Source organism: Silurus aristotelis, assembly GCF_946808225.1.
Source record: "Silurus aristotelis genome assembly, chromosome: 18".
Lineage (NCBI taxonomy): Eukaryota > Metazoa > Chordata > Actinopteri > Siluriformes > Siluridae > Silurus > Silurus aristotelis.
In genome coordinates, this window is record NC_139591.1 from 19,130,369 (window position 1) to 19,145,728 (window position 15,360).

Below are 15,360 nucleotides of genomic sequence, written 5' to 3' on the forward strand. Positions count from 1 at the left end.
ACATCAAGGAGTTTATATATATATATATATATATATATATATATATATATATATATATATATATATATATATATATATATATATATATATTAGGGATGCAAAACCGAAACCGAAAACCGAATATGAGGAAAGCAAGGCCAAAAACCTGAAACACCGAAATAAATTATGGCAATTATTATTACCATTGCATTTATGTTTGGATTTCAGGTGATAAATTAAACCAGACGTGGAGAAAGTCTTTGCAGACGCACCCCCTCTTGAAATTTCGCCATTACATGTTTTGCAAACCGCTATCCGTGGGTCTTTCTCCAAGATATACTAAAATATGTCCACACCGACAAGCACGTGCAGGCAGCGGTTTCTGTTTGCATCATCACAACAAACTGTTCCGGCCATGTTTTTTCGGTGATCAAAGTCTTTTGGCCGAAAACGCACTTTTGGGCCATTTTTGGCCAAAAATTTATGTATATATATATATATATATATATATATATATATATATATATATATATATATATATATATATATATATATACACCGTAATTTCCGGACTATTAAGCACACCCATATATAAGCCGCACCCACTGAATTTTACAAATATCTTTATTTTTAACATAAATAAGCCACACCATATAAGCCGCAGACATTAGTCTATGTATATGTCTATACTAATGTACGGTAAACTGGTGAAATATGTTGCGCTTCCTTTAGTAGCATAGCGGTATTTTGAGAATAGCATGCCAGAAGCGAGCTCTCCCTTTACCCTGACACCCTATCTAAACAGTAGCCGACCAAGAAAGTTATTGTTCACTGTCTTCCTCCTTCTTTTCACAACTATTTCTCTCGGGAGTTTATCTTTTGGCATCGTCGTGCGTTTAAAAATCACCCGATGGAAGTTTTTTCTCCCAATGCCAAGCAGCTCAGAACACAGGTGAGGTGCGTTTTTTTCATTTCCGTTCGGAAATTTCATTGGTCTAATGTTATGGGGTTCAGTTTTTTGGCTTGAAGTTTGTGAAACCGGGAAAAACCCAGGAAAAATTCATAAATTAGCCGCTTCATTGTTTAAGCCGTGAGGTTCAAAACGTGGGAAAAAAGTAGCGGCTTATAGTCCGGAAAAATCCGGTGTGTAAATATATATATATATATATTAGGGATCTGCATCTCCATAACAGAGGCCGATGCGATTCACATCTCGAAGCATAGCCAATAATACGATACATTAAAGATTTATATGAAGCAGGTACAGATGCGATGCGATACGATTCACCCCTTTTACGAGGCAGTGCGGTACGGTGCAATGGAAAAAATATGATGCTATGCCAATCAATATGGTACAGATTGTTTGCTTTCATTTCTTTGGTCCCGAAAGACAGCAAATCATAAATTTACTTAAGTGCCTTCTGACTTCTAATGCATGGCCTTTTCACAAACAGGCCTTTGTACTGCAAAAAAGAAAAGAAAAAAGAAAACCAGATGTTTTTCCTGTTCTGTCTCCAGGAACATGCATCTCTACCTCTGCCATGTTAATCTATATTCTATGTGACTCTCAGTACATGCCTCGGTCTTTGTATGCGAATCGGTGAAAATTAACATCCTTAATATACACTTTACACTGTCTCAGGGCAGGGATTGGTCCAGGGTCTGTGGTCCATGGGGGTCCGGGGGTGAGGGTTATGCGTATATTATCACGTGCAATAAGGTGCATATTCTGTTACTGCTATACATATCAGATGATTAAATTATTCATTTAATTACATATAATGAAAATTTAACTCACCATAATGTAGATTCAGTTGAAGCTTCATTTATTGGTGCATTAAAATCAAAACTGTGATTGAAGCAAGTGCAGGAAATTGGCATAGGCACCTGTTTTTTTAAATAAAACACCTTGCAGACTACAAAAGTCAAAAAATTAAAATGTTAAAGTTTTTCTTCTTGCTGTGTGGCCTGGTACCAATTGATCCAAGGAACCCCTTCTTTAGAGCATTATGAATACCAGTAAATATATCAGGATTAATTCTGACACATTTCATTTATGAACAATTCTGTCATTCTGAAACACCTGGCCACAGAGTTACCTAGTCATGAGTACTTTAGTTCAGTGCTTTGGTCATTGCTTTTCTAATATATCACAGTCACTCACTCGTTTGTCGTTAAGGGTTTGAGAAGGGAATGAATTTTGGGCCTGGCCAAATGACTTACGGATCCTTCAGGATTTGATTTACTTCTCTGGTCATAATACAGAATCAGTTTTCTCTCACTCAGCAGGTCAAAGTTTACGAGAAGATCCATTCTCTTGTCAGGACCAAAAGATTAGCAGATTAATTCAGTGATTCTTCTGGTTAGTCTGTTTGTTCCAGTGATACATTTATTATAGCAATTCTCTAAAAAATGTTTTTTTGTTAGTTTTTTTGTTTTTTTTACCACAGACCAATTTGGAACCAGGTTGTTGACTAGGTGGGTGGGTGGTGGCAGGAGAATATCATGCTCATAACTAAACACTATATTGTGCATACTGTATTAATGTTTTAATTATTACATACAGTATATAATAAAAATTCATAGCCAGTGGTGGGAGCCCTGAGCCAAATATTATCCATAGCGGGCTTGGATCATTAAAATCACCTGTTGCAATAATACCATAATTACAATACGACTCTTGGTATTTTCTTTTAAATGTAGCTTTTATTTTGCTGATAGAATTTTGCTGTCTCATCATTAGATTTCTTTCCCCCCTTTTCCAGGAAACTTTTCAGCAATGTTTTTGTAGTCATCCTTGCTATGGCTAGCTTATGCTCTTAATTTATTGATTTATAGAAAAAAAAAACTGCAGCTGAAACAAGTGCAGGAAATTGGCATAGGTGCCCAAGTGGACATTTTTTCAATATAAAACACCCTGCAGAATGTGGAAGTTAATAAAATAGAAATAAAATTGAATTGTAAAAGTTTTTATTCTTTCGGTGCGGCCCTTTTACCAAATGATTCACAGCCTGATACCGGTCCGAGGCTCGGTCTTCGGGGACCCCTGCTCTATAATACTTTATTATAATCTTCTCTCATTCAGTAGGACAGAGTTTGATGCAGCTCATCTTTCTGTGCTGACAAGATTCCCTTATATATTTGTATTTAAGTCAGTGAGTTTACAGAGCCTGTGAGACAAAATAAAACAGCAAAAAGCAAGAACAGCAGAGCGTTTTATACTTTTGAGTGTGAGTGCGTGTGTTGCAGGCTGCATGTGTGTTAGCATGTGTAAGTGTGCATGTTGTGCCACAAGGAGTGTGTGACCTGTTTTCTTCTCCACTCCAGGAGCTCATCTGTCATGAAAGGCTGCATACATGCGCACACACACACACAGACACACACACACACACACACATGCACACACTTCCTCAGTCACTCACTCACACACATATAAACACACAAACACACACACACACACACCGGAGGAAAAGTGAGTGTTAGAAAGCAGTGGGAAGACTCAGCACTGAGGTCACACACTGCCTCACACACGGGTTTAACTCAGCAAGAGCTTATTCTCTTTCTGTCTGTCTGCCTGCCTGTCTGTCTGTCTATCAGCTGGATCACCTGTCTCTTTCTCTCTCTCTCAGCTACCTCGGACGGGACGAGGCAGGGGTTAGACAGCATGAGAGGAGGAGCGTGTGCAACGCACGGCATGAAGGTTGTGCTCAAAGTGGGACAGAGTAAGTATCATCATAATTTTCTTTTATTCAGTATGATTTCCGTGCAATATCACTACTCCTTTAATCATATAATAAATGTGTGTGTGTGTGTGTGTGTGTGTGTGTGTGTTCCTACAGGTGCATATGGACTTCCTCCAAAACCAAAACTCGATCCAGGTCACTCCAGCAGTAAAATTCCAGGTTGATTTCTCTCTGTGCTAGCCAGATATGTCTCACACTCACTATCTATCTCACCTGTCTCACTCTCTTTTTGTCACCTGTCTCCCCCACCTGTCTCTCTCATCAGTGGTGGACAGTAACGAAGTAAATTTATTACTGTACTTAAGTAGCTTTTTTGTGTATCTGCACTTTACTGAAGTATTACCATTTGGGGAGACTTTAACTTCACTAAATTTCTAAATCAAATATCTGACTTTTTACTCAACTACATTTTGTGCAATCAGTCGTTCCTTTTTATTTACGAGTGGATAAAAACTAAACTGGTCAAACCCGCAGCAAGCCACCAATCAGGGTAAAGCACGCGCTGTTTTGAACTTGTTATAATTGCCGCTTGGTGCTATCTACTTATCAGGAACATACAGTTCAGCATCAGTTCAACAGGAAGCAGAACATTTTGAGAGTAATAAATGATGGAAGAAATTCCTGACTCGAACTTGCCACAACACCTGTGGCCTTATTGGTGTGATTTCATTTGAATCAGTTGAAATTAAGGTTTTGGGCTCATGATAATTTTAATAGATATTAGTGTTTGACTAATAAGTATCAGCCTATTAATCAATCTAAGTAACAAAGTATTTTCATATAAGCTAAGTTGATTAAGTAAATGTTTTGTGACAAAAATGATAATAGGAACATCATAGCCATAATAAACCATAAACCATAGTCCTGGACACTTAAGTACATTTGAATGCAAATACATTTGTACTTTTACTCAGGTGAAAAGGGGAGGACTTTTACTTTTAATTAGGTAATATGTTACCTCATGTAGCTCTACTTTAACTCAAATACATGGTTTGTGTACTTTGTCCACCACTGCCTCTCATACACTTACTACCTTCCTTACCCATCCTGCTCTCTCTCCCTTTCTTAATCTCACCTGTGATTTTTCAAATCTCTTACCCGTCTCCCTTTATTGCCTTTCCTTTTTCATCCTCCATCTTATTTCTATCTCTTTTTTATGTCTTTCCATCCACATCCCTTATTTGTCTTGTTTTTTCACCTGTCTCACTGATGACCTCATCTGTCCCCTTCTGGTGCATTTGCTACCCATCTTACCTGTCCCCTCTCTCTCTCTCTCTCTCTCTCTCTCTCTCTCTCTCTCTCGCTCTCTTTCTCTCTCTCTCTCTCTCTCTCTCTCTCTCTCTCTCTCTCTCTCTCTCTCTCTCTCTCTCTCTCTCTCTCTCTCTCCCTTCCTCTTTTTCTCTCTTGACCCCACCTGTATTAGTCCATATCTCTAACCTGTATCTCTTGTTCAGGTACCAGATTCCATTCTCCATCTTATTCTTGCCTCTCTTTTTCCGTCTTCCCCTTTGTCACTCTTTCTCTCTCCTGTCTTTTCAGATCACGGAGCAGACTTTCCAAATAGCGAGAGTGGGGCTGAAGCGGGAGAGATGGACCCAGGCGACGGCTCGACCTCTTTCACAATCACCGTGGTAATATTCTGTGCAGTGGGTGGAGCCTTTGTCCTGCTGCTGGTTGCCGTGGTGATTGGGGTGGTGTTTTACCGCAGGAGGAAAGCCAAACACTTGGAAACACAGCGCCCTAACCTGTCTCTCTCTGCCCTCACGCCCAGAAGGGGCATGGCTAACACTGGAGGAAATGCAGGAATCATCACCTCGGGTAACCTTACAGGCGGCACCGAGCTCAGTGACATCATCATCCCGCTGCAGACTTCTGACTCCGCCTATTGCCCACACTACGAGAAGGTCAGCGGCGACTATGGGCATCCGGTCTACATCGTACAGGAAATGCCTCCTCAGAATCCCGCTAATATCTACTATAAAGTATGAGGAGGGACTTGAAATACTCTGACTCTCTCTCTGTTTTTCTCTCTCTCTCTTTCTCTCTCTCTCCATATCTCACACATACACTCACACATACACACACAAAGACTCTTCCTTTCCTCATTACACATGCTGTCGGTCGGTTGGGATGTGTTCTGTACATCTGCGTCTTTCATTCTCTACAAGACTAATGCTGCTAACAAATTTTGGAAGCTCATAGCCAGCGATTTTCATGTTACACTAATTGTGGGTGTATAAATCATTCCACAGAAGCCGAATCACCTTCTTTTACAGCAGGCAGTTCGATATCGCTCAACACCAGCAAAGGCTCAGGTAAGGGGCTTCACTAGTTAGTTAGCGGTCAATACGGAACGTAATTATGGTGTATTTTTTGTTTGTCAGTATTGTTTAGGAGTTTTTTCAACATGTCAGAGAGCGACAGTGTTATATACGAAAGAAAATACTAAATTCATAACTAATATTTTAAAAAAGTATTCGAAGTTGTAATACCAGCGAAAAAAGTATATCTATAGTAAATTATATAAATGTTAACTATTTTTCTCTTCCCGCAGTTTACAGAAGTTTTTTCATTTATTACTAATATCAACTAAAATCAAACCACAAATCCTCTTCAATTTCTCACATAGCTATAAAATTATATATTTGTATTTATTTACAAATAAAGTTCTAATAATCATGTATTAGTTAGTAATTACAGTCCTTTTGACATGACCACCGAAATAAAAATTAACAATTTAAGTTCCTGAGGCACGTGGGTGAAACTGGTGGCTATAAGCTTCTTTCATTTGTTAGAGACATTAGTGCTGTAGCTAAAGATGCTAACAAATACATTTTGGAACATTTTACGTTTGAACTGCTGTAAATTCTGTGTGTGTGTGTGTGTGTGTGTGTGTGTGTGTGTGTGTGTGTGTGTGTGTGTGTGTGTGTGTGTGTGTGTGTGTGTGAGTGGGTGTGTGTGTGTGAGTGTGTGTGTGTGTGTGTGTGTGTGTAAGAGAGAGAGAGAGAGAGAGAGATTTAGCTTAACCACCTGCCCCCACAAACACACAAAATACATTGTAATATTGAAACACGTGACATTGAAACGATTGGTTTTAGATTTGTGTGTGTGTGTGTGTGTGTGTGTGTGTGTGTGTGTGTGTGTGTGTGTGTGTGTGTGTGTGTGTGTGTGTGTGTGTGTGTGTGTGGTGTTTATTCTCCAATTCCCTCGTCATGTTTATTTCCGTTACTGCGAAACCCCAAAAACGCAGAAATTTTTCCCTCCTCCGGCATTCGTCCTGCTTTCCTCCTGCAGTCTTTCTCTCTGCATTTATTCAAACACTGAGTGCTGTTTTGCTTCATGCCAGGGGTTAATACTGTATTTTACTGACACCTTAAAAGAACCTAACCAAAATCATTATTAAAATGAATGGATAATACACTATGATGTAAAATTACACTTTTAATAAAATATATATTGTTTTTTTTATTAATACATATTTTTATGTAAATAACAATATTCAAAAAAGTGAGGTCAGTTTTTTTGGTTATTTTCGTGAAGCTTCCGTGAAATTTCTGCTCAGAGGAGAAACCATGGTGTCGGCCAAGGATATAAACAGAAGATGGAAGACAGGATGTGGACGACAAAACATCCAACCAATCAGGACATAGAACTGTCCCTCTTCAGTTTACTGTTCAGAAATTTCCACCCCTTTCACCATGTACTGCTGATGTCAAAATTGCGGCTCAGAAGTGGACTTTTTTCAAAAAGACCTGAATTTCTGACTTATATAAACTTTATTCTCAGGCTTAGGAACATTTCACATGTTTAATTTAGAAGCTTCACATCGCCAAATGTGTACAGTGTGAAATGAAGGATTAGAATATTACAGCTAGAAACAGAACACATACTTCCATAGATTTACGTGGTGACATTTAATGTCGGTGAAGCATAAACTTGAGACAACCTATTTCATTTGGTCACGTGCTTTATTTATCCACTCATTACATTTCTATTTCCAGCACTTGGCAGAATTCCCCTGGTCCAGAGTGACTTACAGAAGTGCTGTGAAGTCTTTATCAATACAGACATCCTGATAGTGGTTCATTAAGTCATAGACTAAGAATACCCTCAGTCTAAACACTCTGTTGGGAGGAATAAATCTAGAAAATCAGATTGTCTGCAATAGGGTATTTATTCTTATTTTTTTAATAGAAGTGCTAATGTTGGTACTGCTGGAAGAGGTAGGTGTTTAGACGTTGTTTAAAATCCACTAAATGTACATTTGGAGGAAATATCTGGAACATTTTACAATTTCCTCATCAATACATCTGTGCAGATGTGGGTTAAGGGCCCAGCACTGGCAGCTTGGTTGGTACTTGGATTGGAGTTACGACTTTTCAAAAAGAGGTCCAACTGAGTCTAATTTAGCCACTGAGCTACAACTTCCCCAGTGACTCAGCTGTTCAGGCATCAAATGGAAGTTCTTTTTTCATCATCTCGGTTGCAAATCAGAGAAGAGTCTCAAAGCTCACTCATACTTCTTGACGTGGCTAATATGAAAATAAGAAGGTTCGCTTTAGGAAAGTACAATCCAACATGTCTGATAATGAATAGCCACGATTAAATGTTACGCCCAGGTAAAGGAAGGGAAAGTTGGCATCTTGATACGGTTTTGAAGTGTACTGTTACATTTATAGCATTTGGCAGATGCCCTTATTCACAGTGACTTATAATTATCTCATTTATGCAGCTGAGAGTTAAAGCCCTTGTGCAGGGACCCAGCATAAATTCATTTATCACAAATAGTTGATAAACAAGTGCTGGTTATAAAAACGTCAGTAGACAGCAATTGGTTAAAAAAAAAAAAGGAAATGCTGAGGAGGATTTTGCGTTGATCCTGATTATGATGTTAAATGCCAAAAAGGGATGGATTAAGTTTCATTTTAGCTCATTTGTATTGGCTTTCCTCTCTTAATTTTTTGCTTCTAATTTGCATAGAATTTACATTAGCCACTCCCACATTCAGACACGTTTAAAGGTCAGTGTTGTGACGGCTGTCATTTTATTCCAGTGTTGTTTTCCTTATTATTTTTAATCTAATATTGTCTTTTTTTCTTTCTAGCTTTCCTTATGCACTTATCTTGTGTGTCTCTTTTTTTTTTTTTTTTATCTTTTTGTCATTTTTTACTCATATTCTTGTCTCTAACTTTGTACTCTTGTTTCTACTCTTTTTTCATCCACAGAATGTAGGAATGCGAGCTTTGACCAACATCATGGGCATAGTAATTGTGTGATTACGGTGCTTCAGGCTCTCTCTCTCTCTCTCTCTCTCTCTCTCTCTCTCTCTCTCTCTCTCTCTCTCTCTCACTCACTCACTCACTCACTCACACACACACACACACACACACACACACACACACACACACACACACACACACACACACACACACAGTGTTTATCTGTCTTAGCCCTTAGCTCATCTCCACAAGCTCTGAATTTGAAATCAAACACAATTCTGACAGAAACTCGAATGACCCATGACAAAGTGATCCTGCTTGTATGAATAAAAGGGGATTTTGTATGTGTTATGTGATGGACATGCTTTCAGGCTACAGTCTATTAATAACTAACTCAAAGGATGGCTGACGGTCTGTCTTTCTCTCTCTCACACACACACACACACACACAGACACACACACACACACACACACACACACACACACACAGATTCATGGGAAAAAAATAAGCACACCCTCCTTCAATTCTGTGTTTACTAAATAATGAGTGTTCTCATCAACCTCTACAAATAACAACAGATGTCAATATGTAGGCTGCATCCCTATATACCTTGTTATACTAGAAATCTTTTACCTATACATTTTTCTTACCTATTATTTTTTACTTTCCTTTACTTATCCTTCTTTCTCCACATTTTATTTCCACCTCTCTAAAATGCCTTGCATCACAAAAATCCCTTTCAATGCTGCAAAGAATTAATTGTAAACTATTAGCTGAAAAACTCTCCATGTATGCATTAAAAAAATCTAAAGGGGGAATAGTTGACTTTGGGAAAACTTATTCCAACTAATTACTATGATTTGTACACCTATTCTAATCTTGGGTCTTATTTAGGTTGAAAACTCAATTTTCGTCATACAGAAGTGTAAATAATTATAGAAAGTAGAATTGTAGGCAGTGGATGGTTCTACATCAGGCTAGGAACAAAATAAATCACTCGTGACTACAGAGAAGCAACTGCTGTTGTTCATCAATCTATGATCCTAACTATTTGAAATTTGACAGCAAGAAGGATTGTTTACAAATGGACAGCCTTCAAGACTGTTGTCAATTTTCCCCAGGAGTGAGCTTCCCAGCAAATTCAGTCCGACATCAGACAGTTTCATGTTTAGCGACATAAAAAAAGAAAAAGCACAAAAGTTATATCATGTGACCTACAGGCCTGTGTAAGCACATCAAAAACAAGACTGGAATTGAAAATTGTATTTGACAAAACCACAAACGTTCTGAAACAATATGATATTTGAGACTGATGAGACCAAGGTGGAGATGTTTAGTTTTATACACCAAACACCAGACACAGCCTCCAGATACATCTCACACCAAATGTCAAGCATAGAGAGAGGACTTGTTTTGCTGTGCGTAATCAGTCCTTAAACATCAGAGCATTGAGCTTCTCAGTAAAGAATATTGGGTGAGCATTTCTCCAAAACCAACTGAGAGATTAAGTGGTTAAAGTTGTTTCTACATGTTACTGATTTATAGGATGTACTTATGTTTTACCCACCTGGTTTCTCCATATTGTTTTATTTTTTATAATCTAATGGATTTTTTTTTTGTTAACACGACTTTATTTGATTTATTTATAGAAGTCAGTGAGGACTACACAATTACAGCCTCATAAATAAAAAAACAAAAAACTGGAGAAGGGTGTTCGATGACTATATTTATTATTAAATTCATTTTCCTGAGTTTAAATAGAGGCCAAATCTTCAGATATAAAAGATCTGAAAATAGCCACCTGGGGCAAAACACGCACATACACACACACACACACACATATACACACGCACACATACACACACACACACACACACACATATACACACACACACATACACAAACACATGCACACTCACACACATGCACACACACACAAATATATACACAGGTCCATTAAACCACAATCCTATCTCTAGAGGCCAGATTGTGTGTGTGTGTGTGTGTGTGTGTGTGTGTGTGTGTGTGTGTGTGTGTGTGTGTGTGTGTGTGTGTGTGTGTGTGTCCATTAGTCTGAGTGCAGGAACTGCTTGAATGAGACTGACAGAACAGTCACAGAGACCACGCCCCCTATAACTAGGACTGACAGAACAGACACAGTGGCCACACCCTCTATAACTAGGACTGAGAACAGACACATTGGCCATGCCCCTTTTCAACTAGGACTGACAGCTTACACACCAAGGCCGCAAGTTTGAATTGTTGCTTCATTTAGGTTCATAGCTTAAGTGAAGAAACAAACAAACAAAAAAAAGCAGAAGAAACAAACTCTTTGCTCCAAACACGTCCCAACTAACCAGCTACCATTCAAGAAATGAGAATTGTGTGAATTTGATTATCCTCCAAACTGTTCCCTGCTTGGACGAGTGCTAACTTTTCCCCAGAGCATCCGGTCTGCCAGAGTTTCTCTAAGCACACCGGGTAAAATCATCCTGGGAGTCTCAGAGGCTCATAAAAAGCTGCAGGCGTCTCTATGCTCAGCGCTCCAGACTCCAAAATTAGAAAAAAATTAGTTTTGGGGAGAAGGGGGAAACCACAGAGATCATAAACGCTCATCTAACATTCGGCGAGAAGCGTCTGGACGATTCCCAATACTGCCGAGAGAACGTTCAGTGGATTTACGAGGGAAAACGGGGAATGTTTTTTGGACAATGCAGGTCCCCTAAACCATAAAGACAACTTCACAGAGCAACTTTCCACTATAGTAAGGGGCAATAAATTCTGATGTGTATCTGAAATTTCCACAACACTTTCCACAACACTTGTTTAATTTACTTGCAATGAACTGTGAACATTTTTACAAAGAGTAATAAACCTAAAAAAAACAGGATATGCTCATATAATTGTATTTTTTTATTTTAAGAAGAATGTATACATTTTACAGTTATAAATAAGTCAGTTCATGTTACTTTCCAGAAAATGTCAGAAAATCTTTTTTGCCTATGGCTGTTACAAAGCGCTGACACTGGACACTTCAATAAGGTAGAAATTATAGAGGTTTCTACGATTCTGTTGTCCAAAACATGAATCAAATTCTAGAGACACTTCAGGAACAGATGAAGTACTCTAGAGCTACATCAGGAACTCTAGGCCTCATCAGGAACAGATCAGGAACTCTAGGGCCACATCAGGAACTTTAGAGCCACATCAAGAACAAATCAGGAACCTTAGGGCCAAATCAAGAACAAATCAGGATCCCTAGGCAACATCGGAACTGATCAGGAACCTTAGGGCCAAATCAGGCACAGATCAGGAACTCTAGTGTCTCATTAGGAAAAGATCAGGAAGTTTTGGGCCTCATAAAGAACAGATTAAGGACTATAGGATCACATACGAGGGATAGATGCTGAATGAGGATAAATATGCCTTCGTGATGCTCAATGCTTGCAGTGAAGTTCAATTTCAATAAAGATTTTTGCTTGTCCTGCAAAGCATTCGTAAAGCATGTTACTCGCAATCCAAGGTTCGACTGTATGTAAATCATCAGGACACCAAATGGAACACATATTGCTGCTATATATTGTACAAAAGTTCTAAAGTAAACTCGTATCGTACCTGATGCACAATACTGTTTTTAGCACTACTATGCACTCTCACACTTTATGTACATTAATAATCTGTCATATACTCTGTATTCCTATTTAATACCCTTTTAAATTTAATTCCTGTCTATATTGTCTCACATTGTGTGTATTGTCTCGTATAGTCTGTTTTGTCTTGTATGGTCCAAACTAAATGTATAGTGTTATTTATGTCTGTACTTCTGAGACTCACTAACAGCTGGAACCAAAATCCTTGTGTATCAACACACTTGGCCAATAAACCTGATTCTGATTCTGATCAGGAATACTAGAGCCACATTAATAACAAATCTGGAACTCTCTTGCCACGTCAGAAATAGATTAGGGTCTCTAGGGCCACATCAGGTACTGTAGGGCTAGATCTCAGATTAGTGATTCTCATTATTTGTTACGGTTCAAAGAAAACAAGAAACTAATGTTAAATGAGTTATGATAAATAAAGGCACTATTATATGTATAAAAATCAAGGGATTATTATAATTAATAACCCTTTACTAGAGCTTCATCTAATAAGCCATTGTTAGAATTATTAAAGTATTTAAAAAAGGAATTAGATGAAAGAAAAAAATTACATATTTATATAATTTTAAATAGAAAAACAAACTCTATTTCAGTCCATGACGCAACAGCAGTTGGATTTTTCCCATCATAGTTCTGGAAGATGTACACTAAACGCTAAACGTTATGGGATGTGGAGCAGAATGTAGAACTGTCATTTGCATTTGTGTGTGTGTGTGTGTGTGTGTGTGTGTGTGTGTGTGTGTGTGTGTGTGTGTGTGTGTGTGTGTGTGTAGGCTTGACACAGTTTAGGGAGAGTCACGTACAGTGGGGTAAATTTGGCTAATTCTGCTCAGAAGCTTCAGGGAGAGATTCCAGCTGAGTGAACCGGGTTAACGTGGAATGTAGGGCACATTCCCAAACCCACACACACTCACACACTTTTCCTAACCATTAATGGCATAGGCCATTAGTACTCTGTCAAAAACATCAACCACAAACAGAACACACACAATTTAAACACACACACCTTCACATTAGAACCTCTGGTGTGCATGTGAGTGTATACAGTCTGTGTTCTGCTGATTGTCCGTTGTGTAAATGTTTATTTCATCTCTGTGCCGTTGCTCCGTTGCGTTCCTACTGCTAATGTGGAAAAAAGCCACATTGCAATAAACACACCACCATCACACACACATACACACACACACAGCTAATGAGTCACATCATCCTACACCAATTTAAGTCTATGTGTAAGTTTACTTATTGCCTGAAAGCAGGTTACTGATTGGAACAATTATCCAAATGAATTGATTTTGGGGAAGAAAAAAAGCCAGAAATGTGACCTCATTACAGGAGTGCCAATAATTAAATCTTTTAGCATAAATAGAGAAAAGTAACATTTTAAGGAGTGTGTATAAATATATATATATATATATATATATATATATATATATATATATATATATATATATATATATATATATATATATTTTTTTTTTTTTTTTTTTTTTTTTTTTACTAATGTGCCAGGTATCAAATCAAGCATCTAAATCTGCCATGATGCACACATCTGGCAATTCAAACCATCTGTGTGGAAACATAGCAAAGGTTCCATTTGGTGTCCTTATGATTTACATACAGTGGAACCCTGGATTGCGAGTAATGTGCTTTACAAATGCTTTGCAGGACAAGCACACATTTTTATTGAAATATATTTATTTTGTGACCACAAGTATGTTCTCATGGAACGAGATTCCCCTTCCAAACAAATAACCTTCCTCTTTTTTTCAAAGGTAAAGTGCATGTTGATTTGTCTTATTTTTATTTTATATTGTGTACTAATCATACACCTAGTTGTTCAGGAATTCATCTCCCAGCAAGATAATGACTTAAAACAAAACTCCGGGCACACAGTTTTTAAAGGAACTAGGCAGGTAGGTGAACTAACAACAGATCTTCTGGAAAAATAGATCATATTAAATGTAATGTGAATTATCACTTTAATGTATAATGTAACTCATGTATAAGTCATGTACAATATAAAATAAATGCAGACACACAAATGTACTGTCTGACACTCAATACTAACATAAGAGTTTCCTTCCTTCAAGTTGGTAAAAAAGTGGTTAGGATTATATGGTGGGCAGAGCTATGCCATGTTCTGTGGCATTAGAAAATCCTATGAATCAATCCTGTCCTATGAATTAAGTGATTTGTTTTCACCATCTTTAAACTGTTTCCACAGTCTAGGTTTATTTAATATAAACATAGCACTAGTTCCTGGATACATGTTGCCAACATGATGCTTTCAATCAATCAATCAATCAATCAATCAGAAATGGACACACAGTTCTAATCATGCAAAATGTTTGTAAAAGAATACACAGTGTACATAACAACAACAACAACAACAACAACAACAACAACAACAACAACAACAACAACATGGCCTCAGAATGCGAGGCTTTTATTTCTTGCCCTTACAACTCTTTTTGAGGTGTGTGTGTGTGTGTGTGTGTGTGTGTGTGTGTGTGTGTGTGTGTGTGTGTGTGTGTGTGTGTGTGTGTGTGTGTCTTTTTATGTTCTCAGGATGAGATATATCTCCACCTTCCCTAAAGACCTGTTCATGTTACACTCCTCCAAAAACAAACAGGCTAATGTTTAACTTCTGTAAATCTACTAATAATCGCTACATACTCCCTTATGTTCTCTCTGTTTCTCTCCACACACACCACACACACACACACACACACACACACACACACACACACACACAC

The 15,360-nt window shown here is 38.0% G+C and overlaps 1 protein-coding gene across 2 annotated transcripts in view; it reads left to right on the plus strand.

Annotated features, from left to right (window-relative positions):
- The window catches only part of LOC310741088 (ephrin-B2-like), a 28,974-nt gene extending 19,685 nt beyond the window's left edge, over positions 1 to 9,289 (plus strand). The window contains exons 3-6 of one of the 2 annotated variants that reach the window (XM_083568569.1): positions 3,609 to 3,701; positions 3,819 to 3,881; positions 5,262 to 5,704; positions 5,975 to 9,289. In XM_083568569.1, the coding sequence (XP_083424695.1) occupies positions 3,609 to 3,701; positions 3,819 to 3,881; positions 5,262 to 5,704; positions 5,975 to 6,058 (683 nt within the window). In that variant the 3' untranslated portion in view covers positions 6,059 to 9,289. Of the gene's footprint in view, positions 1 to 3,608; positions 3,702 to 3,818; positions 3,882 to 5,261 lie in introns of both variants that reach the window. The other variant, XM_083568570.1, reaches the window with a different exon arrangement.
- The last annotated feature ends 6,071 nt before the right edge of the window (positions 9,290 to 15,360 follow it).